The 22486-nt window shown below is 46.2% G+C and overlaps 1 protein-coding gene across 1 annotated transcript in view; it reads right to left on the bottom strand.

Moving 5' to 3' along the window:
* The window catches only part of LOC141129310 (retinol dehydrogenase 14-like), a 67623-nt gene that overhangs the window by 34677 nt on the left and 10460 nt on the right, over positions 1–22486 (bottom strand). The window contains exons 2-3 of the mRNA XM_073617262.1: positions 13121–13360; positions 6500–6589 (exon numbers count right to left, since the gene is read on the bottom strand). Of these exons, the coding sequence (XP_073473363.1) occupies positions 6500–6589; positions 13121–13360 (330 nt within the window). The remainder of the gene's footprint in view (positions 1–6499; positions 6590–13120; positions 13361–22486) is intronic.

Below are 22486 nucleotides of genomic sequence, written 5' to 3'. Positions count from 1 at the left end.
TATTTTACAGAGAATACATCCTCTATGACCTCCCCATCTGTTGTTTGGGAAGCGCATAAGGCAACTATAAGGGGACGTTTAATTGAGCTCGGTGCTAGGAAGAAGAGGGAGCATGGTCATCAAATAACACAGGTCCTGCAACAAATAGCTGACCTTGATAAACAACATAAACTATCACTCCATAGCGCACATCTTAAAGCCCTCACGCTTAAACGCCAAGAACTACAAACCCTTCTAGACTTAGACACTAAAAAGAGATTTCACCGCATATCACAAAAATTTTATGAATGGGGTAATAAGCCAAGCAGATTACTAGCTAGGTCCCTTAAAGCGAAACAAACACAGTCATTTATCCCTAAAATTAAACTTCCATCGGGTGAATTAGTGCACGCAACCCCATAGCTAAAGCCTTTAGAGAATTCTATGCGGATCTTTATAATGTTACGAACGGTTTAGCCCCTCTACCCCCATCTGAGAGGCGCTCCCGAATCCTCTCCTATTTGAGGGCGGCGAACCTCCCTAAATTATCTAGGTCAGCCCTTAAGGAATTGGAAGAGGACTTTTCAATTGAAGAATTCCAATCCGCCTTAAAATCCTCCCCATCGGGTAAAGCCCCTGGCCCCGATGGTTTCACTATCCTTTATTATAAGACATTTCAAGATATCCTACTCCCTCGTCTCACAGCATATGCATATTCTATTTCTCAAACCTCAGGCCTACGTCCAGAATCCCTTTCAGCACATATCACTGTTATACCTAAACCCGGTAAGGATCCCACCCTGTGCAGCAGCTTTAGACCAATTTCTTTGATAAATACGGACATGAAATTATTTGCCAAAGTGATGGCCAACCGCATTCTCCCTTTCATACCTAGTTGGATTTCGGCAGACCAGACCGGTTTCATACCGCATAGAGAAGCTAAAGACAATTCTTTACGGACAATTTCCCTAATCCAATATGTTCAAAGATGTGCCCAGCCCACCCTACTCCTTTCTACTGATGCTGAAAAAGCATTTGATAGGGTGGACTGGGACTATCTTAAGTTGACCTTACGACATTTTGGTTTGGGCCCGAAGATGTACCATCGCATTTCTTCACTGTACTCCGCCCCATCTGCGCAAATTCGCATAAACGGCTCACTGAGTGATCCCTTCACCCTACATAACGGCACTAGGCAGGGATGTCCTCTCTCCCCCCTCCTCTTTGCTATCACTTTAGAACCGTTCCTAGCCACAATTAGACGCAATATTAATATACATGGTATCCAGGTAGGAAGTAGAACTCACAAATACGCTGCTTATGCTGACGATATACTCTTCTTCATTCAACAACCGCGTATCTCCCTGCCCAACTTAATGTCAGCATTTTCCACCTTCCAGATGATATCAAATTTTAAAATAAACCTCTCCAAATCAGGAATCCTCAATATTAACCTCCCTAGGGCAGAAGCGACCTCTTTGAAGCCCCTTTTCCCATTTAGATGGGAACAGACCCACATGAAGTATCTGGGCATATACCTCACACCTAGACTACGCTCTCTTTTTAAATACAATTCCATTCCATTATTAAACAGCATCAGAGCATGTCTAAGAAAGTGGTCCAATCTATCCCACTCTTGGTTAGGGAAAATCAACATAATTAAAATGAACATTCTCCCCCGAGTATTACTGTATTTATTGGCGTATAACACTCACTTTTTCACCATGAAAATCGGGTGCAAATAGCGTGTGCGTGTTATACGCCAATACTTCAATTTTAGCTGCCTGAGGGGGGGCAGGACGAGCGCCGTCAGATTACATACAGTGAGAATCTCCTGTTTACTTGGCGGCCTCTATAATAGGAAGTCCTGTCTCCTGGGCCACCATTGGATCACTATCCTGTCTATCAAAAGAGATTCTCACTGTATGTAATCTGTCGGCGCTTGTCCCACCCCCCTCCCTGTCCCCTCTAGGCTGCAGATGGGAATCAATCAGACTGCACTGATGGCAATGGAGAGGCTGCTGCACTAATGGCAATGGTGAGGCTGCTGCATTGAAGGCAGTGGTGAGGCTGCATTGATGTGGACTGATGAGGCTGCATTGATGGCACTTGTGAGGCTGCAGATGGCCATTGATGAGGCTGCATTGATGGCAATGGTGAGGCTGCAGATGGGCACTGATCCTTTTTTTGCTTCAAAGTTCCTTATTTAAAATGTAAGTTTTTTTCCTAAAACTTCCCTCTTAAAATGAATGTGCGTGTTATATGCCTGTGCGTGTTATACGCCGATAAATACGGTATTTATTTTCCAAATGATTCCATTAGGCGTCCCGGTGGGGTTCTTCACTATACTACAAGCAATGATTTCCCGATTTGTTTGGGGGAACAGTCGCCCCAGAATATCCAGAGACGTTCTCTTCCGCTCCAAATGCTCTGGGGGACTAGCACTCCCAAACTTTAAGACCTATTATCATGCTGTCATATTATCCAGAATGGCAGACTGGAAATACGCGATTAATTCAAAATTATGGGTGCAACTAGAATACTCTCTGAGTGGAGCCGATCTCTCTACTATCCCCTGGATACCTAGAACCCATAGGCACACTTCCCACGCTGTTTCCACACTCACCACGTCTTCACTAGATATATGGGATGCCATATGCAGGAAATTTTCCCGGACTTATGACTCCCCCCTTATGCCTCTCCTCAATCACCATTATTTCCTACCAGGTATACTGGATCCGGGATTTAAATCCTGGTCCCCAGAAGAACCTCTTCTGCTACATCACGTTATACACGCCAACACAATTAAACCTCTTTCTGAGATTCTCAGAACCACACAACTTACATTTTTGGACAAGTGGAGATATCATCAATTACAACACTTTTTACATTCCCTCCCTCACCCGTTACGAGGTTTACAAGATTTAAATGGCATAGAAGAAATATTCTACCCAAAAGACCCCCCTTTGCACGGAATCTCTCTGTTTTATAAGGCTCTTACCAACCTCTCTAACCCTGGGTATCCGCATTTCTTGGCAAATTGGGAATCAGACTTAGACTCCCCCCTAACAAACACTTTGAAAGATAAAATCCTAACACTCGCTCATGTCTCCTCACCCGCTTCCAAGATGGCAGAAGTCAATTACAAACTTCTTTCCAGATGGCATTACACCCCATTTAAAATGCATCGAATGTTTCCCAATAGCTCCCCGTTGTGTTGGAGGAGCTGCAGGAACGAAGCTACACACGCACATATTTGGTGGCACTGCCCGCTCATCCGTCCTTTCTGGACCAGTGTTATTGACCTCATAAGACTTATCACAGACATTAATCTTCCCCATGATCCCTGGGTTGTCCTTTTCCATGCCACTAAAGAACCCATAGGTACTTACAAACGCTCCCTCGTACCACATTTGATAAATACTGCCAAGGCTCTAATTCCCACACTGTGGGGACAACCTACAATCCTGTCTATACAAAATTGGTTGCGGAAGGTCTCGGAGGTTCATCACCTAGAAGACATAACACACAGCATCAGGGGTACCTCCCAGAGACACACTCTTACATGGACACCCTGGATAGTGTTCACATCCTCAACTCATGATAAAGACATTATAACTCAACATATATGAACCTACCTCTCTAACTTTTTCTTGGGTCTCATTGGACCTATTCTCAGAGTTCTTTCCCTTTTCTGACCGCAAATTACTTTCCCTCCACATATTATTAGGCTAAAGGATATTAACGTCTTGGGATATGACGACAAGCATGCCAACCCTCCCCCCCCGCCTTCTTCCCCCACCACCCCCTTTCTCCCCATTTCTACCCTCCCCCCTTTTTTTCTATTTTTCTTTCCTTTCTTTTCTTTTTTCTCTCTGTCTTTCAGTCCATTACTTTTCTTTTTCAACTACAAATTTTATTCAGTCCCAATCTTAATGTCTAGTATGAATATTAAGTTCATATATATTTTAAACAGCTGATTGATTCTAGACTATGTATGTTTGTTTAATCCTCTCAGCTCTTACGATGGCACTTCTTTGATTTTTACTCCTAGATGAACATTTTTGCCTTTTGAAACCTACTTGTTTTGTACTTACAAGATTGTTTTTCAAATGTCTTAAGTCCACTATGTCTTTTTGTACTTCTTCTTAAAAAAAAAAGTTTTCAATAAACATTTATTAAAAAAAAAAAAAAAGAAACCCTCTGCATTGGACTGGATCGCCCCCAAATCACTAGGGAAGCGGAGCGGAACCAGACATACCTCTTATAGAGGTAATACTCGAGGCGGTGCCTGCACAGAGACTGGAGCAGCAGCAGGGACGGCCTGCAACTCAGGTTGTACCGGAGCAGCCACAGTGGGAGATTCCAGGTGAGCCGTGCGACTCAGGAGCGTTTGTAACGCCATGGCAAACTGATCCATGGGGTGATCCTGATCATCAAATCGGGAAAAAAATATTACCAACAAGTGGATTGACTGTATCTTCTGAATTCATGAGAAATAAGACCCTTCCATTTAGGAATTAGGCTCTTCCCATTGACAAATCAGACCCTCCCATTGACAAATCAGACCATCCCATTTATGAATTAGACCTCCCCTTTCAGGAATTAGACCCTCTCATTTATGAATTAGACCCCTCCCATTTAGGGATCAGACCCTCTCATTGAGAAATTAGACCCTCCCATTTAGGAATTAGACCCCTCCCATTCAGACTCAGTCAGCAGAGGACATAGAGAAAACAAACAGCTTATAAGTTTAGAGGAACAAGAGGTAGGGATCTGCTTCAAAGTTTGTTAAAGTCCCGGCAGTGGACATCGGTCTCCAGGAGGTGTCAGAGATTTAGAGTTGAATATTATTTTGAAGGTTACTTCAATATGTCTGACATAGAGAAAAGTCATTTTGCTGTGTATGTATTTCTATTCTGAATTCCTATGTCAGTATGTTAGGAGGAGTTATGTATCTCACTATACATCCAACCACATATGGAGAGTGGGTGTTCTTCTCGTACTTTACATACCAGTATAAAGGATACAAGGTTTAGAAGGTTGGTTAGAAAGAGATAAGGAAGGAAGGAACCTAGACTCTGGAAGAATGGAACATCTGATATATATATATATATCTCTCTTTCTCCTTCTGATGATCTGAAGCCATACCTGATGTCACCAGATGTCACTACTCAAGTCTTGTCTTGTTTTGTGAAGAATAAACACCTTTTTCTTAAGTATCCTACAAGCTGAGGGTTCTTCAGTTCTACTATGAAACAAATATCTAACAGGAGGGGGGTGTCTTTTTCATGACCAAAGTGGAGTTACCCTTCAAGCTTCCAGATTCCGATAAGCCCCCCGCCCACAGACCCCCACAGACTACCGGGCAAGGGTTCTGGGGTAGAGGCCCTTGTCCTCATCAACATGGGGACAAGGTGCCTTGGGGTGGGGAGGGTGGGGAGGCCCACCCCAAGGCAAGGCACCTGAGGGCATGTGACCTGGTATGGTTGGGGGGGCTCGTTTGCCCTCCCCTTGCCTGGCCTACCAGGCTGCATGCTTGGATAAGGGTCTGTATGGATTTGGGGCGGACCCCACACCTTTTTTTTTTTTTTTTAAATGGCAAGGGGTTCCCCTTAAAATCCACCCCAGACCCCAAGGGCCTGGTATGGATTGCCTTTTTTTCTAGTTTTTCTATTGCCATCAAGGCTTTTTTTTTTCATGCAGCTGTCAGTGGAGAAGCCCGCTGACAGCTGATAACTCATTCGTTGTTAAGGACGCCACTTCCCGAGCCACTTCTTAACAACCGGCAACTATTCACTGTGCAACTAACACCCTGCTCGGCCCGAACAGTTCACCCATCTCTAGTCATCAGTCTGCTGCAGGCAGGAGGAAGCCTTTCCTCAGTCTACCCTCCCCCAGTGACTTTGTCTGGGCTGAAATTATGTCATCAGTGGGCTGCAGGCAGGAGGTAGCGTTTCCTCAGTCTACCCTCCCCCAGTGACTTTGTCTAGGCTGAAATGTAGTCATCAGTCGGCTGCAGGCAGGAGGAAGCGTTTCCTCAGTCTACCCTCCCCCAGTGACTTTGTCTAGGCTGAAATGATGTCATCAGTCGGCTGCAGGCAGGAGGAAGCTTTTCCTCAGTCTCCTCCCCCTCCCCCAGTGACTTTGCCTAGTCTGAGATGATGTCATCAGTCGGCTGCAGGCAGGAGGAAGCATTTCCTCAGTCCCCCCTCCCCCAGTGACTTTGCCTAGTCTGAGATGATGTCATCAGTCGGCTGCAGGCAGGAGGAGCGTTTCCTCAGTCCCCCCTCCCCCAGTGACTTTGCCTAGTCTGAGATGATGTCATCAGTCGGCTGCAGGCAGGAGGAAGCGTTTCCTCAGTCTCCCCTCCCCCAGTGATCAGACTGCAACATTGTAACTTTTAGGAAGTGACAAGGTGAGTGCCGGCAGCAGGGGCTGATCTGTGTCAGACGTTTGTTATTTCTCCCTGGATGGTGGCTGCACAGAGGATGTACGTAGGAAGGATGGCAGGACTTACCCACAAGCAGGTTGGTGAGCAGGAAAGGGCCCAGGTGGTTGGTGGCATAGGTGGCCTCCAGTCCCTCCGATGTTATGGCGCGGGGCATTCCTGGAAGGGAACATCAATCTCTTAATGAGCCGTTTAAAAAAAAATCATAGAAGACTCCAAGCAGATTTCTCACTACACCGACTAGAGATGTGTGTTTTACTCATCATCGCCTCCTTCAGGACACAGTTCAGTTACCAGGCTTAAATATTCCCAGCAATCCCACAACATAGGGGCAGTCTATGGAGACAAGGAAGACCCATCCAATGAGCGGCTCTAATTTCAGGCTACATGCACCCCGTTCATTCTGAGTTCATTCCTCCTCAGTGCATTGCAGGACATGTTCTGCATAGGGATGAGCTTCGTGTTCGAGTCGAACCCATGTTCGACTCGAACATCGGCTGTTCGATCGTTCGCCGAATTGCGAACGTTATGGGCCGTTCGCGCTAAATTCGTGTGGCGCGTCACGGCCCATAATTCACTGCGGCATCGCAGTGCATTGCTGGCTGATGATTGGCCAAGCATGCACTATGACCCGCATGCTTGGCCAATCACAGCGCCGTCAGTAGAGAGAGCTGTAATTGGCCAAAGCCAGGGTGGCTTTGGCCAATTATGGCTCAGGGGATTTAGTACACACCCCACACTATATAAGGCCGCCTGCACGGCGGCCCTGTGTAGTGTGTGTTCCGGTGTGCTGAGAGATAGAGAGAGAGAGAGACAGTGTCATTTGATTTGAGTTAGATAGATTAGGCAGAACAGTCAGTCAGTTAGCTGCACTTACAGTGTATTGTGTATATATATGCATCCCAGGTGTTGCATATATATATATACACTGTATTCAGTTTAGCTAGATCCGTTCCTGTTATCTTCTATCTAGACTATTTACATTTAATGCAGTGCGTCCTGCTCACAGTGTTCAGCTAGATCCGTTCCTGCTATTTACATTTAGTGCAGTGCGTCCTGCTCACAGTGTTCAGCTAGATCCGTTCCTGCTATTTACATTTAGTGCAGTGCGTCCTGCTCACAGTGTTCAGCTAGATCCGTTCCTGCTATTTACATTTAGTGCAGTGCGTCCTGCTCACAGTGTACAGCTAGATCCGTTCCTGTTATCTTCCTACTGACAGGCAGGCTTGTCTGGTTACAGTATATAAAGCTACCTGAAGAAAATTACAGGTGTTCTATTTGATCCTATTAGTACCACGGTCAGGCAGCTAGACTATTTACATTTAGTACAGTGCGTCCTGCTCACAGTGTTCAGCTAGATCCGTTCCTGTTATCTTCCTACTGACAGGCAGGCTTGTCTGGTTACAGTATATAAAGCTACTTGAAGAAAATTACAGGTGTTCTATCCCAGCTTAGTGCAGCTACAGGCCATTAGTATGTCTGGAAGGCCAAGAAGGAGAGGCAGACAGTCACAAGCCAATAAGAGAGGGCAAGCAGGCTCTGTGTCTAGTGCTGGTCGTGGAGACGGTGCATCCTCATCAGCACGTGGCCATGGGACACGCTTGGCCTTTTTTTCGGCAGCTGGCCATGTTGAGCCGCAACATGCGGAAGACTTGGTCGAGTGGATGACCAAGCCGTCCTCATCCTCCTCATCCTCTCTCACCCATGCCCAGGGTGCTTTGTCTGGCAAAGCAGCGGCCTCTTCCCTCAGCTCAATGTCATCAGTGACTCCTTCCCTAGCTCCACCATGTCCTCATGAGGATTCCCTCGAACTGTTTGACCACAGTGTTGGGTACATGCTCCAGGAGGATGCCCAGCGTTTGGAAGGCTCTGATGACGATACTGAGCTCGATGAAGGCAGTAACATGAGCGCGGACAGAGGGGGTGCCCAAGAAGGACAGCAATCTGGCAGTCATGCTCCCCCTGCTGCAGCATACTGCCAGGTTTGCTCCAGTGATGAGGAGGGAGGGGATGATGAGGTCACTGACTCAACGTGGGTGCCTGATAGGAGAGAGGAGGAGGAGGAGGAGGAGGAGGAGGAGGAGGAGGCGGCAGCACATCACCAACGAGGCAGGATGCCCTCCAGGGGCCAGCCTAAGGGCAGCACATTGACTGCATCACACCCCAAAGCTCCACATGTGCAGGGCGCTGCAGTCTCTGCGCGTTATTCAAAAAGTTCTTTGGTGTGGGCCTTTTTTGAGACGAGTGCATCAGATCGCACCGCTGCTATTTGCAACATATGTCTCAAGCGTATCTCGCGTGGCCAAAATATCTCCCGCTTGGGTACCACATGCTTGACCAGACATATGTTGACCTGCCATGCAGTTCGTTGGCAAGCGTATCTAAAAGACCCACACCAAAGAACAAAGAGGATCTCTCCTTGCTCCTCATCAGCTGAGATTTCCAACCCCACTAGACCTTCAGTCCTCTCTGAGACCTGCAGTGAGAGGAATGAAGGTGTAGAATTAGGTGTGTCACAGCCAAGTACTTGTGGGCAATCTGCTTTTGGTACACCGACGTCAGATTGTACCAGGCAAATTTCCCTGCCCCAGCTGCTGCACCGCCGAAAGAAGTTTGCTCCCAGCCATCCACATGCCCAGCGGTTGAATGCTAGCTTGGCAAAATTGCTAGCACTTCAACTGCTGCCTTTTCAGTTGGTAGACTCTGCCCCCTTCCGTGAGTTTGTGGAATGTGCGGTTCCTCAGTGGCAGGTACCCAAACGCCACTTTTTCTCACGGAAGGCGATTCCGGCTCTCTACCGGCATGTGGAAGGCAATGTCCATGCCTCGCTGGACAGGGCGGTCAGCGGTAAGGTGCATATTACCGCTGACTCATGGTCCAGCAGGCATGGACAGGGACGTTACCTAAGTTTCACGGTGCATTGGGTGACTCTGCTGGCAGCTGGGAAGGATGCAGGACAAGGTGCAGTAGTGTTGGAGGTTGTTCCGCCACCACGCCTCCAAAATGCTGATTGTGACACACCTCTCTCCTCCACCCCCTCCTCTTCTTCTTCCTCCATGGCCTCTTCCTCGGAACCAGCGGTGCTCCGTAGGCGTTCAAGGGGCTACGCAAGTACGCAGGCCAAAAGATGCCATGCGGTGCTTGAGCTGGTGTGCTTGGGGGACAGGAGCCACACTGGGGCAGATATTCTGTCAGCTCTGCTGGGGCAGGCTCAGAGGTTGTTGACGCCAACTTAAGGCAGGAATGGTGGTTTGCGACAATGGCACCAACCTCCTCTCTGCCCTCCGACAGGGACAAATGACCCATGTGCCCTGTTTGGCTCACGTCCTTAACTTGGTGGTGCAGCGGTTCTTGGGCAGGTACCCGGGCTTACAGGATGTCCTGAGGCAGGCCAGGAAAGTCTGTGTGCATTTCCGCCGGTCATATAATGCCAGTGCTCGGCTGACGGACCTCCAAAAGGAGTTTAACCTGCCCAAGAACCGCCTAATCTGTGACATGCCCACCAGGTGGAACTCAACGTTGGCCATGCTGCAGCGGCTGCACACGCAGCAGAGGGCCATCAATGAGTACCTGTGCGACTATGGCACCAGGACAGGGTCAGGGGAGCTTGGTTTTTTTTCCCCACGCCAGTGGGCCATGATCATGGATGCATGCACTGTCCTGTCACCATTCGAGGAGGCCACGAGGATGGTGAGCAGTGACAGTGCATGCATCAGTGACACTGTCCCCCTTGTCCACCTGTTGGAGCACACGCTGCGTGGAATAATGGACAGGGCACTTGAGGCAGAACAGAGGCAGGAAGAGGAGGACTTCCTTAGCTCTCAAGGCCCCCTTTATCCAGACAGTGTTCCTGCGTGCCCGCCGATCACACAGGAAGAGGACGAGGAGGAAGAGGAGGAGGAGGAAGATTGTGTCAGTATGGAGGTGGAGCCTGGCACTCAGCATCAGCAGCAGTCTTTAAGGGATCAGTCCCAAGAAACACATGGACTTGTACGTGGCTGGGAGGAGGTGGCTGCGGACCATGTCGTTCTTAGTGACCCAGAGGACTCCGGACCGAATGCCTCAGCAAACCTACGCTGCATGGCCTCCCTGATCCTGCAAAGCCTGCGTAAGGATCCTCGTATTCGTGGTATCAAGGAGAAGGACCAATACTGGCTGGCAACCCTCCTTGATCCACGTTACAAGGGTAAGGTTGCGGACCTTATCTTGCCATCGCAGAGGGAGCAGAGGATGAAACATCTTCGGGAGGCCTTGCAGAAAGGTCTGTGCAACGCGTTCCCAGAGACTGGGAGGTTACAAACTCCTGTTTCTGGACAACGTGTTGCTGAGGCTTCGGTCAGTCAAAGAAGGAGCGGTGGAGAAGGTGGCCGTCTGACCGATGCGTTCAGACAATTTTTTGGTCCGCAGCCCCAAGGTATGATCGGTTCCAGCAACCATCGCCAGCGTCTGTTTTACATGGTGCAGGAATACCTAGGGGCAAGATCAGACTTGGACACCTTTCCCACCGAAAATCCTCTGGGTTACTGGGTCTTGAGGATGGATCACTGGCCAGAGCTTGCACAGTATGCAATTGAGCTACTGGCCTGTCCTGCATCCAGCGTTCTTTCGGAACGCACATTCAGTGCTGCTGGAGGCGTGGTAACCGATCACAGGGTGCGTCTGTCCACCGACTCGGTCGATCGGCTGACCTTCATAAAAATGAATGAGTCTTGGATCACCACCAGCTACCAAGCACCTGATGCTGATGTAACCGAATAATTTTTTTTGAAATCTCAGATCCCTTCAAAGACTGCCTATGCTGATGCTGAGTGACTATCCCTGAGTAATTATCCTCTTCCTCCTCAATCATCACGCTGATAGCTTGTAAGAACATTTTTGGTTCTGGGCGCCACCACCAGTGCCTAAGGCACAATTTTTCAGCCCCTGTTTAACAGGGGCGTGTAATTACAATTTTTGATGTAATACTTTGCAGCAGGGCTCGTTCCTGCATTCCAACTAGAGTGTCTGTGAGGGGTTGCAGTGTTGTGGCACCAGCACCAGTGCCTAAGGCCCAATTTTTCTGCCCCTGTCTAACAGGGGCGTGTAATTACAATTTTTGAAGCAATAATTTGCAGCAGGGCTCGTTCCTGCGTTCCAACTAGAGTGTCTGTGAGGGGTTGCAGTGTTGTGGCACCAGCACCAGTGCCTAAGGCCTAATTTTTCAGCTCCTGTTCAACAGCGGCATGTAATTACAATTCTTGATCTAATATTTCACAGCAGGGCCCTGTGAGGGCTTACAGTGTTGTGGCCACAGCAACACCTAAGGCCCAAATTTCTGCTGAGTATATAGGGCAGGACCCTACTTTCAAACATCTAACTTACAAACGACTCCTACTTGCAAACGGAAGGAGACAACAGGAAGTGAGATGAAATCTACCCCTAGGAAGGGAAATTCTCTCCTGTAAGAGTTAATATGGGAAAACAATTTCTCCTTTCCACTGATGCTTTCCAATCCTTGTTCCACAAAAAAACCCAAATTTTCAAAAAACATTTTTCATTGGGACAAAAAAGTGAGGTGAAATCTTCTGAAGAGGAGGAAAGACAGCAAAACAAATGTCACAGGGGTGATAACCCTTCCCTATGTTTTCCAAAAAGCTTAGAAAAGATTTTTTGGCTGGAGCTAAACACGTTAAAAATGTTCAAAATTACAAACAGATTCTACTTAACAACAAACCTACAGTCCCTGTCTTGTTTGCACCGCCTGTATACTGCTGTTCAGAGTATATAGGGCCTGGTGGCCCCACACCTTTCCTTATTTTAATTTGGGTGCGGGGTTCCCCTTAATATCCATACAAGACCCAAAGGGACTGGTAATGGACTGGGGGGTACCCATGCCGTTTGTCTCACTGATTTTCATCCATATTGCCAGGACCCGACATTACATTAAACCCGCAAGCAGTTTTAAATGACTTTTTTTCCTTTAAAAATGACATTTGGTGCAGAGACTGTTCTAAACACGGGAAACACGCGTCACTTTACAGGCATACTATAGACACCCCCCAGGTACGATATTTAAAGGAATATTTCACTTTTTTTTTTTTACTTTAAGCATCATTAAAATCACTGCTCCCGAAAAAACGGCCGTTTTTAAAAGTTTTTTTTGCATTGATACATGTCCCCTGGGGTAGGACCCGGGTCCCCAAACCCTTTTTAGGACAATACCATGCAAATTAGCCTTTAAAATGAGCACTTTTGATTTCGAACGTTCGAGTCCCATAGACGTCAATGGGGTTCTAACGTTCGTGCGAACTTTCGGTCCGTTCGCGGGTTCTGGTGCGAACCGAACCGGGGGGTGTTCGGCTCATCCCTAGTTCTGCAGATATTCCAATTCAACAAAAGTTGCTTCCTAAGGATCTACTGCACTGGAGGTGTGAGCCTGATTGGCAGGAATTGTTTCCAATGACAGCCCGGGGGACTGATCATGTGATGATTGTAATAGTAGACTAGTAGTAGAATAGTAGTCAGTTGACTGGTATGACCCATCTCTGTGTCTACAGACACCAATAGAGATCTGCAATACGAGGTCCGACATAAAGTCCACCAGAATATTGCCCTAAAGTGGAACTCTAAGCCCAAACCAGAGTAAAGAAATGTGTACATTGGAAGGGGGACACCCCACCCTCCCGGGGTCACCGTGCCGTATATCTGTACCTGACACTCCGGCGTTATTCACCAGGATGTCCAGTCTCTTCTCATTGCGTAGTATGCGGTCAGCGAAGGCCCGGACGGAGGACATACTGCTGGTGTCCAGGATCTCCAGGACCACATTCCGGTTCCCCGTCTCCCTCTGGATCTCTTCCAGAGCTTTCTGACCGCGTTCCCGACTGCGACACGCCAAGATGACCCGACCGTTCCTCCGGGCAAAGTCCAACGCTACGCACTTCCCAATGCCTGAAAACCAATGCAGAGAGTTATTACTGACACTGGGGGGGGGGCACCGTGTACAGGACGCTGGGGGGATGGGGGCACCATGTACAGGACACTGGGGGGATGGGGGCACCGTGTACCAGACACTGGGGGGGATGGGGGCACCGTGTACAGGACACTGGGGGGATGGGGGCACCGTGTGCCAGACACTGGGGGGATGGGGGCACCATGTACAGGACACTGGGGGGATGGGGGCACCATGTACCAGACACTGGGGGGGATGGGGGCACCGTGTACAGGACACTGGGGGGATGGGGGCACCGTGTGCCAGACACTGGGGGGATGGGGGCACCATGTACCAGACACTGGGGGGATGGGGGCACCGTGTACAGGACACTGGGGGGATGGGGGCACCATGTACAGGACACTGGGGGGATGGGGGCACCATGTACCAGACACTGGGGGGGATGGGGGCACCATGTACAGGACACTGGGGGGATGGGGGCACCATGTACAGGACACTGGGGGGATGGGGGCACCGTGTACCGGACACTGGGGGGATGGGGGCACCATGTACCAGACACTGGGGGGATGGGGGGCACCGTGTGCCAGACACTGGGGGGATGGGGGCACCATGTACCAGACACTGGGGGGGATGGGGGCACCGTGTACAGGACACTGGGGGGATGGGGGCACCATGTACCAGACAATGGGGGGATGGGGGCACCGTGTACAGGACACTGGGGGGATGGGGGCACCATGTACAGGACACTGGGGGGATGGGGGCACCATGTACCAGACACTGGGGGGATGGGGGCACCATGTACAGGACACTGGGGGGATGGGGGCACCATGTACCAGACACTGGGGGGATGGGGGCACCATGTACCAGACACTGGGGGGATGGGGGCACCATGTACAGGACACTGGGGGGATGGGGGCACCATGTACCAGACACTGGGGGGATGGGGGCACCATGTACCAGACACTGGGGGGATGGGGGCACCGTGTACAGGACACTGGGGGGATGGGGGCACCATGTACCAGACAATGGGGGGATGGGGGCACCATGTACCAGACACTGGGGGGATGGGGGCACCATGTACAGGACACTGGGGGGATGGGGGCACCATGTACCAGACACTGGGGGGATGTTTCATAGTTACATAGTAGGTGAGGTTGAAAAAAGACACAAGTCCATCAAGTCCAACCTATGTGTGTGATTATGTGTCAGTATTACATTATATATCTCTGTATACTGTGTGATTATATGTCATATTACATTATATATCTCTGTATGTTGTGTGATTATATGTCATATTACATTATATATCTCTGTATGTTGTGTGATTATATGTCATATTACATTATATATCTCTGTATGTTGTGTGATTATATGTCATATTACATTATATATCTCTGTATGTTGTGTGATTATATGTCATATTACATTATATATCTCTGTATGTTGTGTGATTATATGTCATATTACATTATATATCTCTGTATGTTGTGTGATTATATGTCATATTACATTATATATCCCTGTATGTTGTGTGATTATATGTCATATTACATTATATATCTCTGTATGTTGTGATTATATGTCATATTACATTATATATCCTGTATGTTGTGTGATTATATGTCATATTACATTATATATCTCTGTATGTTGTGTGATTATATGTCATATTACATTATATATCTCTGTATGTTGTGTGATTATATGTCATATTACATTATATATCTCTGTATGTTGTGTGATTATATGTCATATTACATTATATATCTCTGTATGTTGTGTGATTATATGTCATATTACATTATATATCTCTGTATGTTGTGTGATTATATGTCATATTACATTATATATCTCTGTATGTTGTGTGATTATATGTCATATTACATTATATATCCTGTATGTTGTGTGATTATATGTCATATTACATTATATATCTCTGTATGTTGTGTGATTATATGTCATATTACATTATATATCCTGTATGTTGTGTGATTATATGTCATATTACATTATATATCTCTGTATGTTGTGTGATTATATGTCATATTACATTATATATCCTGTATGTTGTGTGATTATATGTCATATTACATTATATATCTCTGTATGTTGTGTGATTATATGTCATATTACATTATATATCCCTGTATGTTGTGTGATTATATGTCATATTACATTATATATCTCTGTATGTTGTGTGATTATATGTCATATTACATTATATATCTCTGTATGTTGTGTGATTATATGTCATATTACATTATATATCTCTGTATGTTGTGTGATTATATGTCATATTACATTATATATCTCTGTATGTTGTGTGATTATATGTCATATTTCATTATATATCTCTGTATGTTGTGTGATTATATGTCATATTACATTATATATCTCTGTATGTTGTGTGATTATATGTCATATTTCATTATATATCTCTGTATGTTGTGTGATTATATGTCATATTACATTATATATCCCTGTATGTTGTGTGATTATATGTCATATTACATTATATATCTCTGTATGTTGTGTGATTATATGTCATATTACATTATATATCCTGTATGTTGTGTGATTATATGTCATATTACATTATATATCTCTGTATGTTGTGTGATTATATGTCATATTACATTATATATCTCTGTATGTTGTGGTCATTCAGGTGATTATCTAATAGTTTCTTGAAGCTATCAATGCTCCCCGCTGAGACCACCGCCTGTGGAAGGGAATTCCACATCCTTGCCGCTCTTACAGTAAAGAACCCTCTACATAGTTTAAGGTTAAACCTCTTTTCTTCTAATTGTAATGAGTGGCCACGAGTCTTATTAAACTCTCTTCTGCGAAAAAGTTTTCTCCCTATTGTGGGGTCACCAGTCCGGTATTTATATATTGTGGGGTCACCAGTCCGGTATTTATATATTGTGGGGTCACCAGTCCGGTATTTGTATATTGTGGGGTCACCAGTCCGGTATTTGTATATTGTGGGGTCACCAGTCCAGTATTTGTATATTGTGGGGTCACCAGTCCGGTATTTGTATATTGTGGGGTCACCAGTCCGGTATTTATATATTGTGGGGTCACCAGTCCGGTATTTATATATTGTGGGGTCACCAGTCCGGTATTTGTATATTGTGGGGTCACCAGTCCGGTATTTATATATTGTGGGGTCACCAGTACAGTATTTATATATTGTGGGGTCACCAGTCCGGTATTTATATATTGTGGGGTCACCAGTCCGGTATTTATATATTGTGGGGTCACCAGTCCGGTATTTATATATTGTGGGGTCACCAGTCCGGTATTTATATATTGTGGGGTCACCAGTCCGGTATTTATATATTGTGGGGTCACCAGTACAGTATTTATATATTGTGGGGTCACCAGTCCGGTATTTATATATTGTGGGGTCACCAGTCCGGTATTTATATATTGTGGGGTCACCAGTCCGGTATTTATATATTGTGGGGTCACCAGTCCGGTATTTATATATTGGGGGGTCACCAGTCCGGTATTTATATATTGTGGGGTCACCAGTCCGGTATTTATACAATGAAATCATATCCCCTCTCAAGCGTCTCTTCTCCAGAGAGAATAAGTTCAGAGCTCACAACCTTTCCTCATAACTAAGATCCTCCAGACCCTTTATTAGCTTTGTTGCCCTTCTTTGTACTCGCTCCATTTCCAGTACATCCTTCCTGAGGACTGGTGCCCAGAACTGGACAGCATACTCCAGGTGCGGCCGGACCAGAGTCTTGTAGAGCGGGAGAATTATCGTTTTATCTCTGGAGTTGATCCCCCTTTTTAATGCCAATATTCTGTTTGCTTTGTTAGCAGCAGCTTGGCATTGCATGTCATTGCTGAGCCTATCATCTACTAGGACCCCCAGATCCTTTTCCATCCTAGATCCCCCCAGAGGTTCTCCCCCCAGTCTATAGATTGCATTCAGATTTTTGCCACCCAAATGCATTATTTTACATTTTTCTACATTGAACCTCATTTGCCATGTAGTCGCCCCTCCCCCATTCATTTGTTCAGATCTTTTTGCAAGATTTCCACATCCTGTGGAGAAGTTATTGCCCTGCTTAGCTTAGTATCGTCTGCAAATACAGAGATTGAACTGTTTATCCCATCCTCCAGGTCATTTATGAACAAATTAAATAGGATTGGTCCCAGCACAGAACCCTGGGGACCCCACTACCCACCCCTGACCATTCTGAGTACTCCCCATTTATCACCACCCTCTGGACTCGCCCTTGTAGCCAGTTTTCAATCCATGTACTCACCCTATGGTCCATGCCAACGCACCTTATTTTGTACAGTAAACGTTTATGGGGAACTGTGTCAAATGCTTTTGCAGAATCCAGATACACCACGTCTACAGGCCTTCCTTTATCTAGATGGCAACTCACCTCCTCATAGAAGGTTAATAGATTGGTTTGGTAAGAACGATTCTTCATGAATCCATGCTGATTACTGCTAATGTCGCACAGTGTACCGGACACTGGGGAGATGTATGCACCATGTATCTGGGTCCCCCTGGTTTCCTCCAGACTTCTCTGGACAATAGATGGAGGTACCTGGTGTGACAGACTCACCCGGGACAGAGGCTTTTGGAGGGGACTGAAGTCCAGCCTCTGGCCTACTGACTATGGACCCTGGTATTTGAGGGAGCTACAAGCATTTAGGAAGATGTCCTATTATGTAATGCAAAAGGACATTATTAAAGCGGGGTTCCACCCAAATTTTGAACAATATCTGTATGTATTCTCTTCCTTGCCTAGATGCTGACATGCCGTTTAAAAAAATTTAAATCGCCATAATTACCTTTTATTTTTCCACAAAAAAGATTTTATTGAAAAATAAACTCAATTACAAGTATAATCAGTTGTAACAGATTTGACAGATATTCCATGACATTTTATAGGATAGTGATACAATAAGTATTGATGCCATTGACGTCATGGGGGTTCAAGCGTATGGTAGGATAATAGAAATGTATAAAAGAAGAACCATCTAGAAAATTTACAACGAGACATTTTCTGTATACAAGTATTATAGGAAACAGGAGTATCTTGTGTGGTTCATTTACACTAGGATCAGTTACAAAGTAAATAAAATAAGTAAACTTGTGTGAAAGGTCTGTCTCTATTAGGTTCCTGACTGTGTCCAATTGGCACAGTCTGATAGTGTGGAGAGGTTATGTCTAGGTATGAATAAGAGTGGGATATACATAGGGTGAGATGTGAGTACTGGAAAGATTTAGCGGGGGAAACTGTAGGGGTAGGGGAAACAGAGGGGGAGGGGGGAAAGAGGAGGGATAGAGAGGAGGAATATACGTAAGGTATTAGGTTAGAGAAGGAGGGGATAAGGGGGGCCGCCCCCCCCTCCCCAGCCAGCCCACCCCGGAACCAGGGGCTACCGAGGTCTCCACGTCTCTCAAGAGAGGGGGAATACTATATCGGGAAATATGACTTGTAACAATTAGTGCTTTTGAAGTGAGTCCAGCAAGCCCATAGATTGGTGAATTTTTGTATGCGGTCTTGTGAAATATATATCAATTCTTCCATCTCCTCTATCTTAGCAATCTTTGTCAGCCATTCCCTGACCGTTGGGGGGCTGGTTGATCACCATTTTACAGGAATGCATAATCTGGCTGCATTTACCATGTGCATGGCCAGTGATCTGTGGTAGGATCTTTTAGGTAAGGTTGTATGATGAAGGAGATATTGTGCTGGGTCAAAATTCAGGGTGTATGTGGTTACTCGTTGAATTATGTCGTGAACCTCCCTCCAGAAAACCTGAATGATCGGGCATTCCCACCATATATGGATCATAGAGCCCACTTCTTTATTGCACCTCCAGCAAGTGTTTGGGATTGAGGGCGAAAATTTATGTATGCGAGATGGTGTTCTGTACCATTTGGTAAGTATTTTATATCCATTCTCTTGGATGGCAACATTTAGTGAGCCTTTGTGGGTGTGGACATGAATGGTTTCCCAATCTTCCTCAGTGAGGTCTATGTGTGTAGATCTTTGTTCCAGGATAGATGGAGGGATTCAGTGTGTGAGTGGTGTGGCGTTTCTTGGAGGAGAGAATAGATGATGGATATTAGGTGTCTTGGGGGTGTGTCTTGGGTACATAGGGATTCAAATGGAGTTAGTCTTCTCGACCATGTATTACTGGAGGTTGTAGAGGAAAGAAAATGTGTCAGCTGTCTGTATGTCCAAAAAGGAAAGTTTTTTGTGAGGGATATTGATTTGAGATTGTCATATGATCGTAGCCGGGTTGTATGGAAAAAGTGGTGTGCTTGAACTTTTTCGTGTGGCCATTCTTGTTTTAAAAATGTATTTGATGACCCCGGGGGGAAATCTGGGTTTCCCCTCAGGGGAGTCAAAGGCCCTGGTCATGAGGATAGTTGAAAGGTCGTCATAGCGGAGGTAAAGGCGAGTAGTGACGGGTGGACGAGTGGGTGTTTTTTGATTGGTTGTGTCCAATGTTTGGGTGGGAGCCAAGGAAGATTGTGTAAATGGCCAGGCATAAAGGAATTTTCTAGAGTCACCCAGGGTTTTTCTGTTTTATTGGTGCACCAGTCTACTACCCTAGTTAAGTGGCAGGCAATGTAATACTTGTAGAGATCTGGAAGTGCAATTCCACCTTTGGCCTTCTTGCAGGTCAGTCGGGAGTATTTGATTCTCGGAGGACCGTTCTTCCAGATGAAGGTTGTACATGCCTTCTTATATGAACAAAAGAATGCAGGGGGTAGATGAATTGGAATGGTCTGCATTAAGTACAAGAGGCGAGGGAGAATAATCATTTTGATCAGGGCCGAACGTCCGAACCATGATACGTTAAGTGTGGCCCATTCCTTTAGGTCCATCTGAATTTTTGAGAGGGTATGAAGAAAATTCTGTTCGTATAGGTCTGTGAGTCGTTTAGTGATTTGGATGCCTAGATAAGTAATGGTGTCGTTTTTCCACTGAAAGGGAAAAGAGTGTTGGCAGTGAGTGACCATCTGTGGGGGAAGGGATATGTTCAGAGCGTGTGATTTAGGGTAGTTTATCTTAAGATTGGATAGGACCCCGAAATGGTTGATATCTTTCAGTAAGTTTGGGAGAGAAATGTGAGGTGATTGGAGTGTTAGCAGGATATCGTCTGCGAAGGCTGCTACCTTAAATTCTCTCTTGTTTATAGTTATTCCTTGAATATCTGTATTCACTCGCAGTCTATTTAAGAGGGGTTCTAAAGTTAAAATAAAAATAAGGGGGGATAAAGGGCATCCCTGGCGGGTACCATTGGTTATTGGGAAGGCGTTTGACAGGAGGCCGTTTGCTTTGACTCTTGCAGAGGGATTGTCATATAGAGCGTTGATGTAATTACACATGTGTGGCGGCAAACCAACGCCCCTCAGCACTTCCCGCATATAGTCCCAGGCCACCCTGTCAAACGCCTTCTCGGCGTCGAGAGACAACAGGAATCCCCTCGCTTCTGAGGAGGTGAGCCAGTGGTGTATGTTTAAGGTGCGAATGGTATTCTCTCTGGCCTCCCTCCCCGGGACAAAACCCACCTGGTCTGCTGAGATCAGGCTAGGAATCAGGGGTAATAATCTATTTGCTATTATTTTTGCGTATAGTTTGATGTCTACGTTGAGTAGTGAAATGGGTCTGTAATTGGACGCCAGGGCTGGGTCCCTATCTGCTTTTGGTATGACTGCTATATGGGCTTCGAGCATGTTGCCTGGTGAGATGGAAGGGTCCGATAGGGAGTTGAAGGCATTGAGCATTTGCGGAGAAAGGGTTTCTAGGAAGCTTTTGTAGTAGATTAGTGGTAGGCCATCTGGGCCCGGGCTCTTGCCTACTTTCATTTGTTTTATTGCCAGGTCCAACTCCTCTGTGGTCATGTGGCCTTCCAAAGTGGCGGCCTGTTGTGGAGTTATCGGTTTAGGGCAGTATTGGGCTAGGAAGTCTAGTATTTGAGATTGGCGAGGTGGGGTGTTGGGCGAGTCTGTGTTATGAGAAGGCAGGTTATATAGTTTAAAATAAAAGTTTTCGAAATGTGCTGCAATGTCTTCATTTTTAGAGATCATCACGCCCCCGTCGGTACGTAGGTGATGGATTATGGAGGAGGTCTTGGCTGCTTGTATAGTGCGTGCAAGTAGTCTCCCACTTTTGTTGCCGTGTTCGTAGAACACTTTTTGTCTAAGCACATATTGACGCCTCGTGCGTTTCCCTAATTCTTCCAATAGGGTGGATCTAGCATAGAGGAGGTCCTGTAGTGTAGAATGGGATGTGGATTGTTTGTGTGTTTTTTCGAGTCTATGGATAGTTTCAAGGAGGGATGCGATATGGGCCTGTCTGATTTTTTTCTCTTTTGTGGCTAGGGCTATAAGTTTCCCCCTTATGACACATTTGTGGGCTTCCCAAAGTGTGACCGGGGTTATATCTGGAGAGGAATTTTCTTGGAAGTACTGATGGAGTCGGGTATTTATTTGTCTCATTATGTCAGGGTCTTTGAGAAGGGATGGGTTAAGTCTCCATGTCTTGGTTCTGTTATTGTAGTCTGGGAACGTTAAGGTGATCGTGATGGGGTGATGGTCTGATAAGAACATAGGCTCTATTGTGGCGTGGGAGAGAAGTGTTAGGTCTGTTTGGGATAAGAATATGTAATCAATTCTTGAATATTTTTGGTGAGGGGCGGAGAAAAATGTATAGTCTTTGACAGTCGGATGCATGGTGCGCCATGAGTCGTGGAGTGTCAAGTTCTGTAGTTGGAGTTTAATTTGTCGCAATGCCCGATAGGGGAGTGCAGAGGTTCCCGTAGAGGAGTCTATATTCGGGTTTAGTGGGACATTGAAGTCGCCACCAAGAAGTAATATACCCTCATGGAAAGTGGAAAGAAGGTCACAAATACGCCTGAAGAAAGTTACTTGGTGCTCATTTGGGCAGTACACATTAGCAATTGTGATTGGTTTTGATGCGTAAGAGCCTTTGATAAAAATGTATCTGCCCTCTTGATCAACCAGGGAGTCTTTCAGTTGAAAGTCAGCGTGTTTGGAGATGAGAATAGATACTCCCTTCGTTTTTGATGTTGGGTTCGTGGAGTGAAATGCCTGTTTATATATA

This window comes from Aquarana catesbeiana, linkage group LG01 (genome assembly GCF_042186555.1).
Source record: "Aquarana catesbeiana isolate 2022-GZ linkage group LG01, ASM4218655v1, whole genome shotgun sequence".
In the NCBI taxonomy this organism is placed as follows: Eukaryota; Metazoa; Chordata; class Amphibia; order Anura; family Ranidae; genus Aquarana; species Aquarana catesbeiana.
Note: the sequence above shows the minus strand (reverse complement) of the source record. Positions and strands in the feature narration are given on the sequence as shown.